This window comes from Chiroxiphia lanceolata, chromosome 1, assembly GCF_009829145.1.
Source record: "Chiroxiphia lanceolata isolate bChiLan1 chromosome 1, bChiLan1.pri, whole genome shotgun sequence".
Classification (NCBI taxonomy): Eukaryota; Metazoa; Chordata; class Aves; order Passeriformes; family Pipridae; genus Chiroxiphia; species Chiroxiphia lanceolata.
This window is the reverse complement of record NC_045637.1, coordinates 118,884,009-118,909,292: the sequence shown is the minus strand read 5'-3', so window position 1 is coordinate 118,909,292 and position 25,284 is coordinate 118,884,009. Positions and strand designations below refer to the sequence as shown.

General features: G+C 37.8%; 1 protein-coding gene across 9 annotated transcripts in view; it reads right to left on the bottom strand.

The window, feature by feature from the left end:
• Window positions 1–25,284, bottom strand: part of SATB1 (SATB homeobox 1) — a 91,885-nt gene that overhangs the window by 36,067 nt on the left and 30,534 nt on the right. For all 9 annotated transcript variants that reach the window (XM_032685302.1, XM_032685264.1, XM_032685244.1 and 6 more), the window contains 2 exons: window positions 10,093–10,204; window positions 7,294–7,748 (listed from right to left, as the gene is read on the bottom strand). In XM_032685302.1, the coding sequence (XP_032541193.1) occupies window positions 7,294–7,748; window positions 10,093–10,204 (567 nt within the window). The remainder of the gene's footprint in view (window positions 1–7,293; window positions 7,749–10,092; window positions 10,205–25,284) is intronic.

Here is a 25,284-nt window from a genome sequence, read left to right as displayed (position 1 = left end):
AACTGTATACAAGGCATCGGCAGCAGCAAGCCTGAAGTGGGCAGGTTGCAGAGGATAGCATGCTATCAGCAGCTTGTACAGACCACACCAGGTTTTCTACACAATTGTTTCATCTCGGCTTGCAGCAATGGAGCAGGCCTGGTGGTCTGGGACACCTAATTCCTCTAAAAGATGAAATATTTATGAAACTGTGAGTGCAACTGCAAGTTCAATGTCAACAGGTTCTTGAATCCACCCTCCCCGCCAAATTCTCCTTTTAAATATGTCTCCTTTTAAAAATCCTCTACTGTAACAAGATGGTGATAAGAAAACTAACTTTTGCAAAAGTAGATGTGAACTTCTTTTTCGAATAAATGCTGTTGCTTGCTGGGACAAGGTGAGGATTAGTATGGGAGGCTTTTACTGCTACTGTAACAATGGAACAGGCATGTGAATTCAAAGAAATAACACTGTTGTATCCAGTCAGAAACTATGTAGAAGGTGCAATGACTTACTGACAAAAGTGGCATTTGGGTCACATATAAGTTTTACATTTTTTCTTAATGATTGGTATAGTAATAAATTTCCCTGTTAGCAAATACAGAAAGTAAATTTGTGTCTACCATTTTTTTCTAGGTCTGAGTACACCAAAATGGAGATATGGGAAAGCTGTCTGCAGAGCACAGGATGTAGAGAACAGAATAGAATCATTTAGGTTGGAAAGGACCTTTAAAATCATAGTGTCCACCCGTTAACCCTTTACTGCCAAGTCCACCACTAAAACACGTTCCTAAGTACCACATTTACACATCTTTTAAATACCTCCAGGGATGGTGACTCTACCACTTCCCTGTCAGACTGTTGCAATGATGGATAACACTTCTGGAGAAGAAATTTTTACGAATATCCAATCTAAACCTCCCCTGCTGCAACTTGAGATCGTTTTCTCTCATCCTGTCGCTTGTTCTTTGGGAGAAGACACCCACATCGCTACAACCTCCTTTTGGGTAGTTCTAAACCCATGGTTTCTGACTGCTACAGAGCTTAAAACAACCTCACCAGGAAAAAAGCATCAAGAAAAACTAAACTCAAGTGGACTGATCATTGTAAGGAAGGAAGACTCCTTACAAACAGTAAGCCCACTGTCAGCCACAGGAAATGTCCTTGAAAAATACTTTAGCTCATAATAGAAAATATTCGCTTGTATAAGCCTTTGTCACATAGTGGGCAGCTAAAAAAGGTAAAAAAGGCTGGTTTTCTTGTATAACTTTTCCCTCTTCAGTGAAATAAGGAAATAAAGAAAATGTTTTTTTTTGTCTTTTTCTTGCATTTCCGTTGCTGTGGGACACCTTTTGGTAATTAGAAATGCCATAAGTATTCATTCCCTTCTCCTTCTCCCGTCACTGCCTCTTTACCTGAGATGGGAGCAGGGCAGAGAACAGAGATGTGGAGAGAGGAGGATAGATGAAAGAGCTGGGAGAAGGCAAGGAAGAGTTTACTTCTAGGGCTCTGAACCTAAAGGTCAGAATATGTGAGGAAAGAACATGAAAAACAAGATATAGTACCAGCTGCAAGCAAAGTCTTAGCATACAGTTTGCCCGCTTCAAATATTACTTTATTGCTACTGCTTCAATTTTTGGCTAGAAGTCGTTAGACAAAATGTACAATGGGAAAAATCCTAGAAAGAAAATGTCAGCTCTCACATCCTGACCCCTGCTAATATGCAGAGATTTACTGTTCAATTTACCAGGCTTGAACCAGTTTGCCAAGATACTGGTCTTGGTGTGATCTTCTCATATTATACCTCAGGTTGTTTAAAAACTAAATCTGTTTTGCATAGAGATTATAAACACCATTAGGCTCGGAGCCCTCCTCACTGTTCCTCCCTTGCATTCTTTTTGCACTGGAAATGTATTTTCTTAAAATGTTCCCAGGTTTCATAGAAAATAAAGACAGTTTACATGTTATTACAAGTATAATTCATTACTAATGGCACAAAAATGTTCAATAAATATTATCAGGGCTTTCAAAAGCTCATTACGAATTCTTTAAAAATGGAGATAAATTAAAGTGTTTGCCAATATGAACAAAAACACTGCCTGTCTGGCCCCCAGTTTGTCTCCTCTTTGAACGTAATCACTGATTCAGATAGATTTTATCAGACTGATAGAACTTCAAAGCTCCCAGAAGAAAAATGCAATTTGCCCAAACCTTCCCAAAACATGTAGAACATCCCTGAATGCTATCCCTCTAGGTTGCAGGGTGCTCCTATCCCATGTCCAGGTGGCAGATTATTCACAAGCTCCACCCACAAAACTGGATCCCTGCCAAGTAAGTTATAAGCAGACACATTTATCTATGTCGTTTAGTAGCAAGAGGAGAGCTGTCATGATAGTGTAATAGCACCTTTTACCTTTTATTCAATAGTGATATGGATAGCGTGCTTTTTCTTAAATTACACTACGAAGAATTATATGAATACAGTGGCAATTTCTGTTATACTTAAGCAGGCAAATTTCTCTCTACCACATAATTTACAGAACTCAAATTCAATAAAACATTACATGATGGTCCATTACTGTTATCAATTTTGAATAATCCATCTTCATTTTTCATTTTACTGGAAAATGAAGTGTGCCAAAGACAAAAGAGAAGGGAAAAAAACCAGTGCCTGAGAAGGTGGTTTGTGTAAACTCAGATTTTGTTTCACAATTACATGGAGCTGTCTACTGCACCCAGGCATCCTCCTCTGATATAGCAATTGCCCAGGATTAGCATGAGCACAGTCCTAAATTCACAGAAGTTTTCATATATGAGAACAGGCATTATATAAGAATGAAAGGCAATGTGTCCTGGCAGCTGATATTTTAAACGAACATAGGGCTGAAGTAGAAAGGAGGGAGAGATAAAAGTTATCCAGCAGAAACACTGGGAAGTACTCAAAAACCTTCAGATCAAACATTGTCACTGCTGAGAAGAAGAAAAATTACAATAGTCAGACATGGCGAAAGAAGCAAAGAGCTTTCTTTCGTGAAGATGGAGCCAAGAGATCACCTTCGTACAACAGCACCCAAGTTCACACAGCAAACCTTACGGCTGCATGTGTACACAAACTGAGACAGGCAGCCTTCAGTTACAGTTCCAACCACAACCATGACTAACACGATTCCTTGCTCGCGCAGGGCGGACTTGTCACCCTGCCGTGCACCAGGCTAAGCTACACCTTTGAGTCAAATGTCAGACTTGCTGTGGGAACTCAAGCCTTCCGTTTCCTGACTCATGTTTACATTTACAAACCCAAAACAGAAATGGGAAAGGAGTTTATTTATTTGTTTAGGGCGCTGAAGGTGGTTCAGCCCAACAAATGTTGGTGCTGCGTTCCAGCTCTAAGAACAAAACAGAGTAGAGAAACTCCCAGTTTAATTGCACATGTAAAGGGGCAAGCAGAGCCTCTCTGCTGATGGGAGGCTGCTGCACCATGCTTTGCGGGTCTGCCCCAATGCATCGTCACTGTCACCCAACAGCTGCTCAGGGCCACCCAGGACAACAAACTGACAACAATGCCATTTTCTGGCCAGCAAAGCACAAGAAAATACTGAATTTGCTCTTTCAAAACAGCAGAGGTGTCTGTAAAGTGCACTGATATCAGCCGAAAAAAATACCATGTTTTTATTCACTCGGTGAACTCGCAACTGAAACACAATTTACCAAAATTACTCTGGCAAACAGAGAGACCCTTTGGTAGTCTTGTTTGGGGTGAAACTCAGATCGCTAGCACAAATTGTGACTCAACAAAATTTTCCATGGTACACTGCAAAGAGGTGCTAACAGGATTCAACCTATTTCTTTATATCCAGTGAACTGGAATCACAACTCCTGACGGACAAGCAAAACTCCAGATCTGACTGTACTCTGAAGCCTTCCTAGAAGGAGCACAGAGAAATTCCTCTTGTGGAAAGGCGCTCCGCCCTTCAAAATTTTTTCTGCTTCCTATAACAGTTGTTCTATTGTGCCTGTATAGATGTGAATTTTCATTCAAGTTATAAGTATCTGGACTTCAATTAAAGTTGACAAGACATATTCCTAAAAACTCAGTTTTGAAATTACCATTTGGAACTTAAAGGTTGGGGGAAATTATTCAAGAAGATATTAAAGTCACACCCTCTCTTTCTTAAGGACGCACTTCTAGAGTGTGGCTAAGGGTTTTTTTCTGCTTTATAAATAGATAATAATAATAATTTTTTTAATAGACATTCTAGTTTTCAGAATTATTTTTACCAATTTCTTTCCTTTGACTGGGGAAAAGTAGAAATATTTCCAGTCAACATTTTTGCCCCCAAATCAAAAAATCTTGAAAATTAGGTCCAAGTATTGAATTATCACACTAAGCTGGTAGAGTTCTCCTTCCCACCAAAAACCACCATCAAATTCTGTATTCATGTTACAGAGCATAAATCTGCAAAAACAAGAGAACATCTTCAGCTAATTTCACCAAAGTCCATTTTATTGACTAAACATTAAGTTAAACTACTCTTAATTTATAGATCATTTCCTTCCTTAACTTTTACACTGAAAGCAAATCTCTCCCCTCATCTGAGACTGTATCTTGACACCAGATCTTTCCTGCACAGAACTAACCGATTTCAGTGAGTTCTTACGCCTTTAGAAACTGATGGCATGATCTGGTCCCTGGACATGGCTCAAATATACTTATGATAGTTTCAAAAATGTCAGTGGTAAGCCCGAGTTAGCTTTTTATCTCAGAAAACAGTAGATGAATTTAAACAAGCATTTTCACTTGCACTAGCCAAACACAAAAAAAAAAAAAAAAAAAAGACAAGATATTACATCAATATTAGAAAATAACTTCTAAATAGCATCAGTTATTTAAGTGCTGCCCTAATTGCAACTAACTGTGATGTATTCTGGAATAAGCTGTGATGAGTTCAGAAGAACAGCAAACAGAACAAATCTAAAGGTTTTCATCTAAGAATTGCTGGTACCTGTGTTTATCCTCGGACATTAGTTGTCACTGTGGGTAAAATTAGCAAAAGGTTTGCAAAGGTGAAATATGCCTACAACAAACTCCTATTTCAGTGGGGCTCTGCTTCATATGAAAAGTATGCTGAGATATTTCTTGGCAAAACTGAGACTAATACTGTCTAGGCTCCTAGTATTTTTCCTTTTTGCTCATCGTATTTTTCACAATACATAAAAAACAATGCAAAATCTTATGTATCTAACTGCAAATGCTAACTTGATTAGCTAGCACAATTTGTAGGCTATAGGGATACTATTCTGTATTCTTTCAAGTAGATTTGGTTGAAAATTGTCAAAATATATATACCTATTTCATATCTATATCTATTTCATATCTCTTCAAGGGAATTGTTTTCAAATATCATTTCAGGGTTTCCTCCCAGTTTTAGGTCACTTTGAACACCTTTTACCGAGCTGGTTAACCACAACATCTGTGGAAGAACTGAACAAATATCTAAGAACATTTGTAGTAAGAAAAATACACACTAATACATATTTTTAATATATATTAGTGTAAATAATAATATGAATACAAAAGTAAAGAGTCAGTATTTGCACTAGAAATCTAGTTCTACAGTTGCATTCATCACATCTAAAGAGGATCTTCTCATACTCTGTCATAAAAATTCAATGCCCAGTCAGAATCAACCATCCTTGTATTTCAGGTAACGAGTATCGCTCATGCACAAAGGATATGCCAAAAGCTGTATGCAAAACTAGCTGACAACAACTGAAAAATTTACTTCAGAGGGGGGAGAAAGTTGAGAGAAAACAATGTGCTTTTAGACAAGTCTGAGAGAGAAGTAAATATAAAATAAACTTTATTTCCTTAATTGCTTGCTTGGCTTTTTGTCCAGGTAAGATGGTAGTTGCAAACCATTGTAACATGAAGCTACAATTATTGCTTCAATACTTCATAGTATCAATACTTAAATTTTTAAACACTGTATTAAACAAGACTCTATGTCACTTAATTTTAAATGTAACAACTGAAACTGCCTGGACCTAACTTAACTTAAGCAATCCTTGCATGAGTTCATGCATCTCATGAAATTTGATATGAGACACCCAGATCTTGAAAAGCTCCTCTGCTGTTAAGAGGAAAGACACACTAACAGAGAGCTCTACAGAGAATTCACACAATGACTCTCTTTTAGCAAAAGGAGTATGCAAAATTTTAAAGCAATAGTAATTCAGAACAATTACAAATGACACGCTGATTCAAACCTGGTACCAGAGCATTTGAAACGGAATTTTTATTCTCTAAGCTATGCAGGGAGAAACAAAGCTGTTTCAACAGAAGCCCAAATTACAATTTTTTTGTTATACTATAATCTGCAATGGACAAATTGTTCCCTAAGTACATGTTTTCGTTTACAAATGTGGAATCCAAAGCAAATTTACCTCTGTATTTTTACCATATTTCCTATTAAAAAAATACCATTAAAATATTTTATTTTCTGTTAAAACATACTTCTAAAATGTTGAGATCTTATTATTTGCATTGAATATACTGACATTTCTTCCATAATTTCTGGTTGATTAAATTCCATGCAACATGGCATTAAGTTAAATTCATAGAGCAGAATAAATTATAACAGGGTTAGCTTCTAAAACAGGTGTAAAAAATAACACATTTTAGTGTTACTTATCAGCTTTGCTAAGGCTAGCTTTTTCTGCATTGAAGAGCTGAAGTATATGTTCTGACGTGGACAGTGGCAAGCTCAGCAACTGCTGTTTTTACAACAAACTACAGAAATACATGTAAAGAGTAGATTCTCTAAAGATAAAGCTTTTGATTCTTAATCTTTTCAGAAGCCTGAAAAGATGTTATTAAGACTTTCACTAGAAAATATTAAAAATAAATGTGAACATGAATAAAAGATCATCTCCGGTACACCTGTGCATGTGGTCAGTACAGGTACAACTGCAGCACAAAAGGCAATCTGTTGGGTGACTTTGTGAATGGTTCTGCACAAAGCTTTTCATTTCCTTTCCAGGGAAGGTTCAGTTAGTCATAAACCATCACAAGGTTTATGGAGAGGAACAAGGGTTTCTGTAAAAACAGTGGCTATTTCCACAAACCAATCCCTGAAAATTTCGGTACTGTATCAACAGGGACAATGGTCCTGCAAGGAAGCATGTTTCCTTCAAAGGAACTAAGTGACAAGGTAGAAATGAGGAGAGAGACTTAAAGATGGCAATTACGAACTAGAGAGAGAAAAAAGGGACTCTTAGACTTAAAAAAAAAAATAAATAAAAAAGACAACTGACCTGAGTTCGGTTAAAAGCCACACGTGCAAATACTGCCTGTGAGATTCCTGCTCGTTTCAGTTCATCACGGACCCACTGGTAGATTTCGGAAGACACCTCTGTGTTTGTTGAGACCTGCTGCTCCAACGGCTTGTTCATGGATCTACTGACAGGAGGAGGGTGGTTCAAGTACTGTTGGTTTAAGGACTGCTGGGCTAGAAGTCTGTTCACTGCATACTGCTGGTTCAGCAACTGGGCCATAACCAGCTGCTGATTTACCAGCTGAGGGCTAATGGGAGTAGATACAAGTCCAGGGTGCAGGTTTGGAAGCGGGGTCCGAACTGATGGCTGGCTACCATGAGAAAGCTGAACAGGAGATGGAGGTTGTTCGGCTGTGTTCCCTGGGACCGGCTGCTGACCGAAGTTGACATGGTTGGCACCTTGCTGGGATAGTTCAGAAAGGCTATCCATCTCAACTACAGTGGAAAAGAAACATTGAAAACGCCAACATAAGACTGAAAATCACAAACTTGATTGTCCTTGCAAGACATGCTATAAAAAGAAACAAATACAAAATGGTGCAATGCAACCCAGTGGGCTGCTGCATCCCACAGTGATGGACGAAGGGGACTTTGGACTAGGCAGCAACCTAAAAAAGATAGGGCAAAGACAAGAGACAAAAAACCACTCTGTGTACTGCAGATGATGTAGGTCAAACAGTAAGTGCAAACAGTAAGTGCATCTGTGCAGGGTAAAGAGGACTGTTATGGGAAAGCATGCCCCACCCAGAGAGACAGAAGCCCCCAGTCACTGTTTTTGTTCCTCCCATGATGTCCCTGACACGACATCTGCAGTTCCCAGCCACTGGAAATCTGTAACAAGCAGGGTGAGGTGCGGACCTCCCCAGGCTCTGCTAATTTCTAGATGCTGCATCAATTGTATGGGACTGCTAGGAACTAGTATAATTTATGTAAATTACACAGATGGGCTGCTTTATCTTGCAACCATGTACGCATGTTTTTTTTCAGTGACTTGCAACATGGTTGAATTTTTTTCTTATATTAACTCATCTGCCTTGACACACCCTCCTTTTTAATTAACAACATAGTTTCTTAAACTACAAGAGTTCTTCCAGTTCCCCTCTTGTGCATGATTAAACAATATAAAATAACTCTAGGTTGATATAAAGGAGTTTCCTTTTTATCAACATATGTTATTTTTTTTTATTTTAAACTATCTCACTTCTAAAGCTTTAGCAGCTCTGGTCTGAAAACAGCCTTAAGAAAATATGATTTATTTAAAAATTCAAATACGATTTTTTTCTTAAACAGTAAAGGTTTTCGAGTTGCTTTTCTTTTTAAAGCAGTGTCTGAGCTTTTCATAGTAATTACAATCTTCACTAACAGTCATCAGCGCAAGGCCACCCTTTCCTTCACAAGGATGAGAGTTGGATGAAGAAATCAGCACCTGGATTCCCACTCACATCTCTGTCTTTCTCCTCTGTCCTATCACGGGCAGAAACTTAACAGATAAAAAACAAACCAGTTGTTCTGCAGAGAGTTCTATATTCCGTAGCCTGGATCAGTCCCCAAGCAGAGACCCTGCTACTCCTCACCCAGGTGGCTTTGGTGGCAGTGCTGCCTCTCCCCCCAGAATTAGGTTCCACAGGAATACACAAAACCACACTTGTTTCCTATTCCCTGACTTTACTGTCCTCAGATGAATGGATGGTGAACCTGTCTTGGCAGGCCACATAAGGAAAATTTTACAGGGATTGTGCCATGCAAGAGTGCTGCTGCAAAGGAAGTGGGAGAGGCTGCTGTGGAAAGATCACTCTCCCATGCAGGCACTCTGGTGCCTCACACATGGACCACCTGAAACCAACTGAAGTCTTACCACCAAATTTGGTGGTCTCAGAAGAAGGCTTTTAGTGTTGCACAGAAGGCACGAAGTAGATTAAGGAAAGAAGTTGCCTTTTTTCACTCGTGGAAAGTAGAGACCAATCCAAGTGGGCCATTCACTCAGAATAGTAATTCAAGCAATTATCACAAAAGTGATGCATTGTCTTCATTATAGCCTTAAGCTATAAAAAGGCAAGGAACCCGTTTTGGTAGATTAATGACTTTGCTTCAAATACTGAAAGCTAAGTCAAGCTCAAAAGTCAATCCAAATTGAGGACCCCCCTTATCCATTCTCTTGAAATCTATTTAAAAATTTTCTGCTATAAAGTGTTTAAAATTATGTGAACAGGTTTAAGAAAGAGAGAAGGTATCACAGAATTAATATGTCCCACTGATAGATTTTTTTATCCGATAATTTACTTGTGCTTACTACAACAAGCAAACAATTGTCACAACAAATATTTGTTAAAATGAATGGAAATTAGGGTCCAAAGTTAGAGAAAGATATGAATTTATAAAATTATATCATTCTTGCTGGGAGGTAGTGAGAGTTATAGAAACCTGTTTCTTTAAATATACGTTAGCCAGAGCAAGAAAAAAATACATACATTAAAAAATCAGTTCGTCACAGTTCCAGGAACAGGTTTTCTAAACAATTATTCTGGGTGGTAGAAGATCTCTAAATTTACAGAATGACAGCTTTACATCTCTGGCAACCCAAGTCAGCTTGGCTGTTTCGATAGCAAATATTTATTTAAATGAATTCTTTCACTATATATGTACTTTCTACATCTACTCATCAAAAGCATCTTAAACTTATTGTGAAGGGAACTGGCTTCTTATATGACTGTGACAGACCTCAATGTGACACATAATGGTATGTAACCACCATCAAGGCAATTTTTTTTTTTTTGCTTACCCATCATATCTTTTGCCTTCTTGAAATGTTTATACCACCTTCCAAATTCCTGACATTTTGCTGCTGAGACATTTGCATAGTAAGTGCTGTTCACAATGGAAGAAATCATACTCTGTGAAAAGGGGAGAAGAAAAAAAATATCTATAATACAGAGCAGTACAAGTCAAAGCACAAATTATTTGAATTGTTGAACCATTGTATTTTTAGAGTTTGAGAACCATATTGCATTTTTAATCCTATCTTCCAAAGCATTTTAAAAAGCTCATTAATTGAGCATGAAAACAAACCAAGGTATACTGTAAATGGGTGCAAAAAAAAGCAGATGTACTACGGGAAGAACAAAGTTATTGACCAAGACACATCAGGCAATGAAATGTGCTCTGGACGGAAGACGCTAATCTTGAAAGTGAATTTTGTTCATCCTATTCCTTCTTCCAAATTTGATCGACCCTTCACATACCCACACAAGTTTACAGGCATACATATTCTACACTGCCTTCACAAATGCAAGCAATGACCCAAGTTACACATGTCCAGTCTCTCTGTGCCACTCATCACAGAGCAAACCCCAGAAAACTGTAGCATCAAAGTTTACTTGAATGACTTATGAGTAGGGTAAAAAAAAGGGGTTTATAGCAGAATAAAATATGTATCTAACAACCCAAAATGAACCCAGCCTTGCTTTTCCTAAACACGGTATTTTAAGTGATTTGCAAAAACAGGCTTATGAAAAGCTTATTGTCATGTCTAATTCTGTAACTGAATATTAGCTGTAAAATAGACCAAAGGATGACAGAGATGTTTTTTTTTTCTCAAAGGTTCTCAAGATATCAGACAGCTACAGTGAGAAATTTACCTTCTGCTCAGTTCTGACCAATTTTAAAACAGTGGAATTTACAATGCATAAAACTTCCAGTTCCAGTACATTCTTTTACAAAATCAATTAAGACTAAGCCTTGCAAAATGAGATAATGCTCCAACTTGAAAACTATACTCAATATATGATGTCTGAACAACAAAATTAGCAAATATAATTTCAATAGACTGAACTTTGTCACCCTTTAAATTTCTATGGAAAGTAGTTACTTTTCGTTTAACTACAAGAACTGTCCAGTGTATCAAGAAAATGACAGTCAAGAAGACAAAGCCATGACTATTATGTTTCTTCACTACTGAGCATGTAACATTAAGATATATTTGTACTGTCACAAAATCGATGCACAGCATCAACCCTTTGTTACATAAACTGCAATAAACACTGGAAGAAAGAGTTTGGAGTAAAAATGCAATAAATATTACTATAAGTCTTCTTTTATAAAGCTAGTTCAGCTTCTGACTAAATGTACCTTGATTATTGATCTTAGTGAAGTTCATTATAACCATTTTCTAAGGTATTACTCAGTAACAAGCTACTTGTGGAGGCTCAGAACTGCTAGAGTGAGGCAGTATTATTTATGCCGAATGTGCATACCCTCTACTCAGCAGCCAGCTATTTTAATGTTTCTCTGAATCACCAAAATTCTTGCCATTTCTTGATATTAATCTGGCATTTCTGAAATTAGCTAGAAGGCTTTTGTCAGTGGTATAAAAGGAGAGTGAAATCTTAATAGACTACGGCAACTCTAGCCTGAATGACCTGAACCAAGCCCAGCTGAATACAATTTCAATTTCCAGTATAATAGCAGTATCATTAATGTCTAATATGTACAAAATTATCTTTTAAGCTCTTTTACAGATTAAACCATCTTAAACATGGGCACAAGATACATAAGGCATATATTTAAAAAGTCCTGTGGATCTGGTAAATTATATGACCGCACAGGTACTCTACATGCAAAACCTGCAGATCGGTATGTGCAAAATGGGGAACTGCACCTGTCATGGGCCACTATCCCATATCGGCTCATGCATATTTTGTGGATGCCATTTAAACTCCAAGGTGGCTTTTCTCTCATTTTACTTTGTCCCTTTCAGATGTCTTCTCCTGCCCAACTAACTTTAGTAAGCATGAAAACATGTATATTAGTAATAATTTTAGTAAATTACCTATTATTGATAAAGATGTTTGTCTTAGATTTCCTAGTCCTCTCTTCCACGTCATTTTATAAAGATGATACACAAATGACATGGCAGTTTGTGAAACTCCCTGCTTCTTCAGGAATAAATTTAATGCAGTTACTTTACAACCAAATAGAGGACTGGTCTGTTTAAGTAATACTGCTAGGAATTTTAACTTCTTTGACACAATGTGAATTTCAAGGTTTGATGGCTAACATTGGGATATTGCCCCTGCCCTTCAAAGTAGATTAAAAAAAAAAAAAAAGGCAGACATTATAAACACATTTAAAAATGAAAATTATCCTGCATTTTCTTCAAGAACACTTCATGCAAACATTCAAGTGATATTACCTACGCTAAGAATCCTCATCAGGAGGAATCAATGATTTATTTACTAATTCACTGAAGACAAAATTTTACAAGCCAGATAAAATATTACTACCTTGTTAACTCAGAAAATAACTTGACAACACTGAATTTCATTGTTTCTCTGCTTTACTTATTGTCATCAAACCTGCAGTCACATCAGTGCAGAGAGATGCACTTCGCTATAGAATTTATTATTACTGTAGAAATACAGTACATTTTAACGTCAATCTACATATATGCATGTCTGGTATGCTTATGGCCTAAAAGTTAAGATTAAGCCTATGAGTTAGTGGTCTTCAGAGATCCACAGTCTAAACTGGAGGCATATTGATGTTTTTCATATTACCTGGGTCATTACGCTTGAGGAGTTCCCCATGTCCTGGCTTATCAATAATCAAAATCAAAATTATTGCATTTGAAGCACATCATATTCAGGTACTACTGCATACATCCTCCTTATCTGTGAGGCACAGAGGCAGATGCCTTCCACGTACAAGGATGACGAATATAAATATATCACACAAATATTCAAATGCATCACATTTATCACTCATAATCAGATTTCTTTTTCACACGTTGCAAAGAAAATTGATAGGCTGCAAAAACTGGTCACAGATCCACAGTCTTAACTTATCTCCTAGAAATTTATCATTGAAAGACTTCAAGATCTCAAATTTCCCTCTTTCCCCTCTCCCATCCTCCCTCCCCCCAACCACATCACTTGCAGTCCTGTTCTGAGAATCGGGAGATCTCATCTGAAATGGTGCCACCTTCACAGAAATCCCACTATTCTGGAATGATACCATCTGCTGCAGCCCAAGTGCTCTTTTTTTAGCCAAATAAGTTAATTATAATTAGGCATCCAACAACTGTGTGGAGGTAGGGGTAGAATTTGTTCTGAAGTTCAGCTGAGGTTCACCCAGCGTAGATTGAACAAAATCCCATTTTCTCTGGAAGATTAAATACCAGAGATTTGAAAACCAGACACCATCTTTTCTCAAAGAAGTTGGGGAACTCCCTGGGGAAATATCATAAATCTCAACCAGAAATATTTTCATGTGCCCATCAAACAAAACCCAATAAAACAGTAGCACCTTTTGAATTGTGCCAGGATCTAATGCAAGGTGTGTCCTGTCAAACACAGGGAGGACCTGAGCCTTTCATGCTGGCTAATTGCTGCAGCCACTGCTGCAGGTGCTTCAAGGGAGGCATTTCTGAATCATTGCCTCTAACACTGCTCTTCACCCAGGTGAAGTGCTGTTCGATCATCGCTAAAAGTATACTGTTGTCCTTTTTGCAAGGCAACAAAAACAATGTTAATCAGGTTAATTCAATCATCTAAACCAAAACTGTTCATGCTTTTCTGCCAAATCAACCAACCACAGCAAAATCTGTTATCAGTGATTGCTCAGCTTCCAGTCAAAAAAGCTTTTAACCCCCACAGTCCCAAAACTTCCCCTAAATAACCTTAAAATTATTTTTATATGGGCAGAATAAGGTTGTTTTCATGCCTCATGAAGGGGTACTTGGGCTGCAGTATTTACACAAAGCAAATACATGCTAACAGACTTAGCAGAGAGTAACAGACACAGCAGCTTCCTAACACAACTCGGCTGAATTAGATATCGGGGATTCCTTTGCAAATTAAACATTTCCCTCAAAAGGAGCATTGTAACCAAAACTTATTTAGGCCTTCCAGGTTGTTTAACTAGAAAAAAAAAAAAAACCTGAGCTTTTTCGGAACTCATTCATCGGTGTTTAAAGCTTCAAGCCTGCTCAGTGGAAGGGGCAAGGGCTGCAACAACTTATTTACACAATTATCTAAATACGATTAAACAGCTGATGGACAAATATTAAACTGGAAAATGTATAGTCATTTCAGCTTAATGTAATCCCCTTTCTGTAAACACCCAAGATGATTTTTTTTTCAACCAGAACAGTCCTGACATCTCATAAGCCTAAGGGTGAATAGCAAGAGATTGTTTTTGATAGTTATAAATATTCAAAAGACATGCAGACCATCTGCTTTCATAATACAGGTAAAGCAAGACTGAAATGGTGACTGCTGTATAAAAATGGTTCTTTTAACAAAGTCTTCCTCTCCTCGAAAACTATAAAGACAGATGTCAAAAACTGTTTACACAGGGTAATCAGGAGCGTGCAAAATGTAATATTCCTTTTACACACAGTGCTTGCTAAAGAGATTTTTTTTTCTTTTTCTTCCCATCTGTGTGTTGCAACACATTTCTACAAGTTAAAAACATTTTTTCAAACAGAGATCTCATGAATACCCAAAAACATGCTATCTGGTTTCTGAATGCTAATTAATTTCAACTAAGGAATCTGATTTTTTTTTCTGTAGAAAGGAATGCATGCTTTTGAAATGGAGTACTTCAACAATGACAGACACTGAAAACAGAACACCCCACAAGTTTAATTTTGCACTAGTTTGACACCGGCTATTTTCACAACTGTTTTACATTCAAACCCGCATCTGCTATATCTGGCTATAAGACAGGCAGCAACTATTCTCCCACTTTTCAAATGACATTTTATTTACGTTTTACTATTTATCAAGTTTTTCAGTATAAAGCCTTCTAACAACATAATGGTTTTGTCAAGTGGTAAGTAGAAGATACCTCATCTTACAAGCAGAGTATGAACAGTGCTGCCCATAAACCCTACAGTCAATTTTCAGAGCTGAAACACTAATCTTGACAGTATTCTTTAAATGTATTATATTAATGGTACAGAGGCGTTAAGCACCTTTTTTATAATTCTCAATAAAATGAACATTTACTGAACAATCTGTCAAACTACTGGCTCTGATTTTTAAAGCCAAACTTTTAAGGCTCTATTCTATTTTGTCTTCCATAAATCCTCTGCTTTACATCTTTAGACACCAGCAGGGAAGCATGTCCCAATGCTGCAAACCTAACATGCCTTCTTAAAAAAAAAAGAAAAAGAGAAAAGCTACGAGCCTTTGTCCCCAGACCTAGCTTGAATAGTGATAAAGTTGCAGACCAGAACTTAAAGATTTGGGGTTGGGGGTGGGGAGGATCTTTTCATAAAGGACAGAGGAACTTTGTTTCCCCTATCCTAGCCACTATCAGTGGCTTTTGTTTGTGTGGAAATAGCAAGCATCAGTTTTAATACAAGCTGAACTCTTAGGAGTGCTTATTTCTCAGGAGGCTCTACGTTAACATTTTTCAAACGAGAAGGGAACATTCAAGCCCCAACCAGATAACACAAGATTATCCCCAAATCAAAAGATTTTAGCCTGCCTGAGCCTACGCCAGCCCACGTACTGCAAAAACCAAACCAGGGCAAAATATTGTTCCTAGTGTTCTGGCATGGCAGAGATATATCATCTGCCACTCCAAATAAAAGCAGACCAAATATATCCAGCCACTAGCTGTTTTTTGGACAAGGAATCATGAAATGGACAGTTTAACTGCATATGAAGAATTATGTTAAATTCCTTGGTCCATTAGCTTGAACTATAGCAAATAATGCAACGGAATTTGTTGTCATATGCCCTATAAACACGTAGGATCAGGGGAAAACCCACAGATGGACAAAGAAGAAAAAAACTTTTGTTTGTGCCTTTGGCATTGCACTTGGATGGCTATCTGACCTCCATACTGTTGCCAGGGTCAGGAAAAGTAAGGATCTGCATGGCAAATGCTGGTCGTATAAGTTAAAACTGAATAAAAGGCAGATTTACAATGATGGCACAAGCTTTTCCTTCAATACGAGCACATCCTTCCTCCTTTCTCTTATCCTTGTAAAACCTAAATTATCTCCTCCTCCTTTTCTGACTTATGTTGTCTTTAACCATTATCAATGTATGTATTAATGTAAACATAAAGCTACATTGAATATAATGAGGGAAGATATAAAACTAAAAGAACCCAAATAACATATACATATATACGCATATATTTAGATATGCATAGAAATATACCCACACATGGGAAGATTTTGAAATCCGAAATGAGGATTCAGCATCTGAAGGAACTGATCCTTGCACTATATTTACCATTCTGTAATGTAAATTCCCAGTTGCTGCATGACAGAGCAGCATTCTCCCAATGTTTTCTGAGCATCTCCCACTGATGGATATAAATAAAGCTCAAATAAAAAGCTGCTTCCCAAGATACTAGTCTTATAACTACAAAGGTTAAAAGCTTAAAAGAGAGAAAGATAGGTAGGTGGGAAATGTTAATTCAGATTTGAAGAACTTCATAACTGCTTTACAAGCTTTATGGCACAGTGCCTTAGACTTTAAAAAAAAAAAAGGGGAAGAAAAAGAAGTCACAACCTCAACCTATAAAAGATAAGGAGACATAACACATTTTTGTCTTCATTGTCAGATGTCCAACATCAATCTTTTTAAGAATCCTGATTTTTATTACACACAATTTGTAAATGGTAGGTACTTAATAGTTAAAGTTCTGGCTAAACCCTTCCTAAAATCAACCTGGACAAAGTATAAAATGCAAAATCATCAGTATTTAATAAGTTAATTCTTGGTCTACTTCATGGAACTAAAATTAAATTGAGGGGTGAGTTATTACACCCTAAGATTTTGATTATGCAAGTGCCTTTGCCAGCAGAGCTCCGAAATTTGAGAGCTCCACAAGTAAGAAAAGCACTATCCATTTCAGCCAGGAATCCATTTGGAAGCGCTGTTATGAAGTAACACCGCTCTTTCAGCTTGAACTGGGAATAGGTGTTTTCAAGGGCTCTACCAATTGCTCCCACATCGACGCCCATCGCAATAGATCTCAGGGTGTATAGGTAGAATTTCTGCTGGATGAAGCCAAACCTAGAAGCCCTGCTCCAACCCTGGCTGGACTTCAAGTGCAAAGGACCAGAGCTAAGCTACTCCAGGGGAAGTTCCATCCTTCCTTACCAGTTCCATCATATGGTGACAGGGTCCTCAACCTCTCTCCAGAAGGCTGCTGTTCCTACTCTAGGCAATGCACTACGTGAGGCCTGTGCAACTACACTCACCTTTTCTCCTTGGGATGCAACAAGCAAGACTAGAGGAAGCTAGAGCCCAGGATAACAATCCAAATTATCCAAGATTGATGTGGATAGGGCAAACCAGCATTTCTTGTACAGAAATAAAGAGGTAGGGGAGGCCTTGGAAATCTCACAAACTGATCTGGTGAAAATCTGAAACACCTTCAGTCTTCCTCTCAGGTGGATTGCTTTTCTTTCTGAACACTCTGTTCCAGCCAGGTTAGAGTGCGCTTCTGATTTGTTTCCTATCCGGAATGCTTATCCTAATGCACATGCTTTCAAATACTATCCTAATGCAAACGTTTTGTGTGAAACAGGACATTTTAGACCTATCAACGCATTAAAGTTAGCTTTGTGTATGTTACACTTTCCACAAAAATGGAGTATATTCATTCTCTTCATAGAGATGTTGATAATTGCCCTATCTTCAACCAGCCACACGGTTGTTTTCAATACAGTTTTTGTAGAATTGCTTAATATCCACCACATTAAGGAAGATTTCCTTGCTGGGAAATAGGACGTGATTTTCAGCAACTCTTCTCGGATTCCACTGTTCTGCTAGGCAAAGCATCAGATGTCTGGCATGAAGTTGAGCCCTAAGGCACAATGTCCAGACAAGAAGTCATCAGACTCAGTAGCACTAACAGTTGTCTTGCTGAACTTCTTTTGGTGTGTGGCCTTTTGTTTGATCCCTTTTCCTGTATCTACACAAGTTTTTACAGATTTTTAAAGTCAAAAGAGGCCATTTTGAACATCCACTTTGGAATCTACATAAAAAGAGACCGTAGAACTTCATCTAGCAATTTCCAAGTTCAGCCAAGTTACCACTGGCTGAGCTAGAGAAATCATATGATATTTATCTGAAGACTTCTTGTGCTGGGTCTTTCACCACATCCATGCTAATCTCTTTCACTAGATATGTACCATTTATGTACCTTTCTCCTAGTTGTTTGGGTTTTTTTTAACGTAGGAGTAGCTTTTAGATTGAACTTCATTGATTTCTGCTCCTAGCGAGTGCTTCTCTCATCCCTCTGATTGCTTGCTTAAATACCCCTCTAGTGCCAAATGGAACATCCTTTACCTATCCTTTGTTTAAATGGTTAAGTGTCAGTTTTATTGTTTCAGGCCACGTACCTCTTTATGAGCCACCTGTACATCTGATTATTCTTTGTCACATAGACCCAAATTCTCTGAGGGAGGTGCTGCTAAAAGCACACGAACAAACTACTTTCTGTCCTGAGAAAAATGTAAAAATTTGTCGGGAAAAAAATAATTTATAGTATGAAATTTGCTATGGATTCTTAACTTCTACCAAATACAATCATATAAAGGTGACATTTTAAGCACATATGTTAGCCAAGATACTAGTTTCACCTCTGTTGCTACGTTTCACTGTCAAGAGTTTGTGAAAAGTATAAACACTCTGAAAAGTTCATAAAAAGATCCAGGATTCAATGAAGGTATCTCAAAAGAGAAATGTTCCAGCTAGCTTTCCACGAGGAATATGCACAAGCACTCCGAGGTTCTATTTACTAAATTTTTTTCTTAGGTACTCATTACATTAAAATATATACATTTTAAAAAATGTAGCTGTATTAGATTTAGCACACAAAGCTCCTCCTTACAAAAAGTGAAGGAACACACCTTTAAGAACTTGGGGATGTACTAGCTGACATGTATATTTTGGTGGAATTTTATTGCAAGATATATTCATGAATATACAGATACACACACAACCCTTAAAATTCTAAGAGTCTAAATATACTGATTCAAATACAAACACCCTAAGTAAAATTATAGAGCTGAAATCTCCTGTCCATCTCTACAAAGGCCATTGATAGGAAAGTCCTTTTGCATGGGTCTCAGTTTTTCATCATCACAAAACCCAACCTTCTCCCTGACAGTTTACTATAAAGTATCAAATCCTTTGGAACAATGGCACAGCGAGGAACAGGTTGTGTTTTAGCACAGTTTCCCCCCTCTTTTGGTGCAAGCTTATGGAAGAACTGCAGCTTTCAGTGTAGGAAATCTTAGAACCTAAAAAACAAAATAAAAGTAAGACAGGTGCATATAAGAAGAACATTTCATCTGTTCCCACCTCTGGGGAACAGAACATTTCCCTTTTGAGCAGTTTATTCCATGGCTTGGAGTGAGGCAGGTCTAAGGTTGCTGTTGTCCTGAAAAACCTGTCCTCTGATCACAGCTGCAAGGCACCAAGGGAATCTGATACTATTTGTGCTTAAAGAAGTGTCCAAGGAAAGAGAGACTAAGCTCACCCTCACCTTAGGGTTCTCCTACCATGATTCTTGGAAATAAAAAGAACCTAACTATTAATTAAAAAAGAAAAAAGTGGTGATGGTGGGGGAGCAAGCTTTGAGAGTTTTGCTCAGTCTGTTTGAGAAACTCATCTCTTTTAAGTTATGATTAGAGTGAAGGCATGCAATGAGTCCAGTCTGACAAGGTGAGAGTTGCTTGTCTCTGAGCATTGCCTCTCAACAAGTGGGTCCTGTTTTTGCTTTTGTTCCCGTCAGGTAAAAAATTACTACCAATTCAAGTAATTTTCTCCCAACGCATCTTTATGCCTACACTCCTGCATCCCCTAACACAGATGTACCTCAGCTTCAAATCTGCTGACAGTGACGCTACAGCACCTACAGAATTTGCTCAGCTTTTGGGTAGGTTTTATAACCATGCTGATCTCTGTGCCTCCCACCATTGCTAGTAATAACTGAACCAGTCAGGGCAGGTCTCTGCAAACCAGTCACAGCAGTGATTAAGATGTAGACATACGTATCTCCTCACCCTTTAAATAGAAGGCTTAATTGGCGATGTGGATAGCAGCTTTCTAATGGACAGAAATTAAACTCCATTTAATTCCTGAGGAGACACTTCCAATGCACAAGGTTTACCACACATTTGGAGTGTGGAGGGAGGGGGGAAGGAAGGAGTTGCATGCACAACTCTCTCTACCTCTGACAATCACTGAAGAAAAAGCAACATGAGGACCAGAATGGCATAAGTGTGGCAGGTGTGAATTGACCTGCACTGGCAAAGCTGTGAGCTGGGAAACTTGCAAATCACATGATTGTGCAATACTTGGCTCCAGTCAGTGCTATCATGTTCTTTATTAAAAAAAAAAAAAAAAAAGTCTTAAAGACATGTACATCAAGTTAAGGGATTAACTGTCAAGTGACATTACTGAAAATAGAGACAATATATTTCTTTATTGTTAATGAAATTCAGTTAAAAGTGAAGGAAGTGATAAAGAATGTACTGTTTTGTAATGTATTTTACATAAGAACGTAATATAGAAAGGGAAGTGCAATTAAATCTTAATGTGGACTTTTTTATTTTTAGTTTATCATCTGGTTTACATTTTGAGCCCCTTTGCAGTAGTAAATTATGCTGGCATTTCTTAGGGAATAACTGCCATGTTAATTTAGTTTAATAAAATAACTGACAGAAAAGGGGGAAAAGAAGCAAGAAAAGACAGCACCCCCCCATACACACTCCTTATCTTTAGCTAAGTATTCAAATGCTTTCTATATGAATTGTCCGTGGTCCAACTCCAGCACCATGTAATAATACAATACATTACAACACAGTACAATGCAATCTTGGGTTTCTGTAGCGCCCTTCATGCAAGCATCCCAGGGTGCTTTACAATCATTATGAGTTAAAATTAAAACTGAAGCACATACAATTCCTAATAGAATAATTTTAAAAATGCTAAACAGAACAAATAACTTTTAAGTCTAGATTTAAAAGTCCCAACAGCCAAGCTTTCCTTACTTCAATTGGCAATGAGTTCCAAAGCTAGGGAGCAAAGCGACTAAAGGCTCTCTCATGTTATGTTAAAGGATCTCTCATGTTGTTTATACTTGTGCAGTACTCTACAGCCAAAAATTTGCCAATAAGGAAAAAAAAAAAGACTTATTTGCAATATTGCTTTAAAGAACACTGGAGGAGTGGCTTGTTAACTCTCAAAGTTATGGAAAAAAATAAATCAATCAGGGTTTGTACTTGGCCATGACTGCATTAAGAAGTATGCAAGAAACATGAACGAATGAATACAAAATTTTGTAGTAGTGCATTATTTGACTGCCTCTCAACCCTCTAAATGTACCCAGATGAAAAAAAAAGCACGGTTATATGTATACATATATCTATAAAAAGAACATCACTACAAATATTTAAAATGCAAGTTATTCTATACACCATTCTCAGGACCACTGAATGAACACAGAAGCTAAGTAAGGCTCAGTTCTACAATACATGCATGATTTTGAAGGAAAACATATCAGAAGGAAAAGTGCTGTGTTCCTTTTCATTCTGTCACTTTCCTAAAACTTGAAGTCCATATGATGCAGATAATCGTTCATATGACACAGTTCTCAAAATTGCTGAGATACAATCATAAATGGTTAGCCCACAACGTGGGACACACAGTCCCAAAAATACATTAATTTTGTACTTTGTTCACAAGAGAGCCTGGCAGAGGACAGGTGCTTATAACTCCACACAGCTGACTTTAGCAGTGCTAAAAAAACCCCAGCAAACTATCAACACTAGCACCATTCCTCTACTGGACTCCTCCACTTTTCAGAAGCGGAAACGCAAGACCTCATTACAGCACAGATACTAAGGGACACACTGACACTTTACACACTCCTCTGAAGGCAGAAACTGCATTTATTTGAGGAATAAGGCACATTTCTCCCCTCCTCCACACAATAATTTCAAGCCTCATAACTGTTTTGGAAAGGGACTTTAAATCCTTATTGTACTTAATTCTAATGAAGAGACAGAAAAAAATAGCTATATATTTTCTCCTTTAATAGGGCACTGCCCAGATAAAACAGTTGTAGATAGACTGACATAGCTCTAACACAGAGCATTTAGGTGCATCTAAAGAAAGAGTTTAGGTGCATCTAAAGAACATAGATTAGTGATCAAATGATCAAGCAGTTGAAAGGTTGAGTACCCTGTACATGTCCTCACACAGCTCTACCAACACATGCATTACGTCTTGCTCATCCCATCAACAACATGCTTTGCACTGCCCATTCTATCTGGATGACTAAAAATCATAGCCACAAATTTTAATAGTTAATCACAAATGTTTTAAAAATCCAGATACCATGTCAGCTTGAAGAGACATCACAGTGAATGCTCTTGAGCAAGTGGGAGGTGGGTTGAAAAGGCCTGCCTGCCAAAACCTGAACCCAGGCCCTCAAGGATTTACTTCCCTGAAATAATTAATGACATCTTTAAAATCTAAAGTACAGCAACTTCTAAAGCAGAAAAAGGAGCTGCATTCCTTACTCAGGTTATTAATTATTGGGAGAGAGGAGGAAGAGAGAAAAGACTTACAAGCAATAAAGAAATCCAAGGACTCGATCTCAAGTCTAGGTAGGTAAAACTGAAAGGGGAGGGGGTAAAACACACCTTTTGGTTTTGTAAAGGATGAATTAAAAATTGCTCATAAACCGTATTTATTTTGGCAACTCTTAATAGCTCGTTCCTTGATTATGTATAGGTATAGAAATTTCAATTTTAGAAAACATAAATTTTTTGGTTAGGATTTTGGAAGAAGGGGGTTGGTCAGAACAGCAGCAAGGAAATGTAAGAGGATTTCTATTGAGCTGCTTATTTGCTATGATGGCCAGGTGCCTTCAGATCAGGTGAACTGAGAAACACTGATATTCCAAGAAAGCCTTCTGCCTGTTGTCTCTGCCAGATCATATAAAGTCTGCGTGATGTCTGCGTAAAATAGCATGCAAATTCAGGGCAGGATATCTGAACAAAAAGGAAAGTATAAGATCTATAACATGCCCATGACAGATGCAGAGAATCATTCACTACAGCATGGAAGCTCGTTAAAAATGCAGTCAGGACAGTTATACTTATCACAAGTGCAAAACTATTCAGACTTGGGTATCGTACCAGCACTTGTTCTGTGTATGCATACGTTTCATGGAATGCAAGCGTATATCCCTCTGACTAAAAAAACACTATTCCCTCTTCACCAAGAGCAAAATTATGTAAATGACATTATATGGTGGGGAAGGGGGGGAACACACAAATATCTTCAAAAAAATTTTAAAATAGTAGTGCAATGCCTGTAAATTACTACATCCCCAAATATCGCAGCCTCTGGATATATTTAATGGAAATATTGCATGTCTCGTATAAAATATTGGGGGAAAAAAGCCCCTGAGATTTGAGATTCTACTATATATCAGACCTAGAATTTCTCATCTATAATGCACTGACTCATGGTTGTCCTGAGAGTCAGACTAGAAACAAGCAGTTTCAAAGGACAAGCAAAACAGGCAAAAAAACCGCAAACAAAAAACACCAAATACCTTCACATTTCAGGATACTGTGGGATAAGAGAAAGAATACATTGCTTCAGAAGTGCTTTTGCAGTGGTTTGATAAAGCGCCTGTTTGCGAATACTAACAACAATCATTAGGAAATGTTTTTGTAGAAAAAAAAAAATCAGGTGAAATAATACCAGAAGAAAAATTAATGTCATTTGACCACTACCATATTTTCAAAGCAGTGCCCAGATACTAATTAATCACTATGATCTCTTCATTTGGTAGGTGACTTGTTATCTTCTTTTTCTAGAAATGGTTCTAGGAACTGAAGATAAGGGGTACACCTAAACCTTCAAAATCACACAGAGAGTTAATTCCAGAATTATCAAAAGAATTTCCCATTCTTTTCTTGGACCAATAGCCCATGTTGCTCTCTGCTTCCTCATAAAACTTGATCTAACTATATACATATATAAATACACAGAGAGAGTGAAAGACAATAATTCAACAGGGACAAAAGAAGAAAAAAACCCCTTCTTAATATCAGCATACATGCAGCCTGTAGTATGTCAGTTATTAACCATGGAAGTAATAAGAGACTTCTGCACTAAAAATCAAAATAGAGCAAAACTGTGAAAGTGAAGTATGAAAATGCTAAGACTAAGGCTGAGGAGAGACACTGAAAGACTAACATTAAATAAGTAAATGCAACAGAGCTGTCTTGCCTGATCACTTTAGAACAGCTCCCAGAAGACTGAGGTAGAGTAGAGCTTCTGTGCAAGGGTTTGGAAATAAGAATTGATGGTAGAAAAATTTCTTTACAACCCTTTGGAGACTGAAGGGCCAAAACAGGAGGGAAATGAGATCTAGGCCACTCACAAGATAGACTAAGTTAATGGAATGCACAAGACAGCCCAAAATTGAGTCCTAGATTAAATTCCAAGTTACCTTCCCCATCAAAAGAAATCTGGAGAGGAAGCAGAAACGAAGAGAGCTGTGCGTATGAAACGCAAAACATCTTTCACTCAGCATCTGCACATGCTGCTAGTCTCTAGCAATAAAATCTGCAAACTTGATGTAAAGGTTGAAAATATCCACTGCAGCCCGTAATTCAGAACAGGCTTGGCTTTTCCACACAAAATTTGCGGTGTCCTTTTACCTTGACTGCTTGATACCAAAAATTTGAGACCAAACCTCTGGATGCCTGTTGGCAATTCCACAGCAATTCAGAGCCATGTATTTGCTCTGGTCCATCCTGAGCACTCCAAGTCATGTCTACAGGGATTCTCCATGATGCGGGCTCATATAGTGAGCGAAAACTTGATTTTCAGGTGTGGCCACAGCAGTCACAGTGCTGGACATTTATAGTAGTTTCAAAAATCATCATGTATACAACTCTTCTGATGAG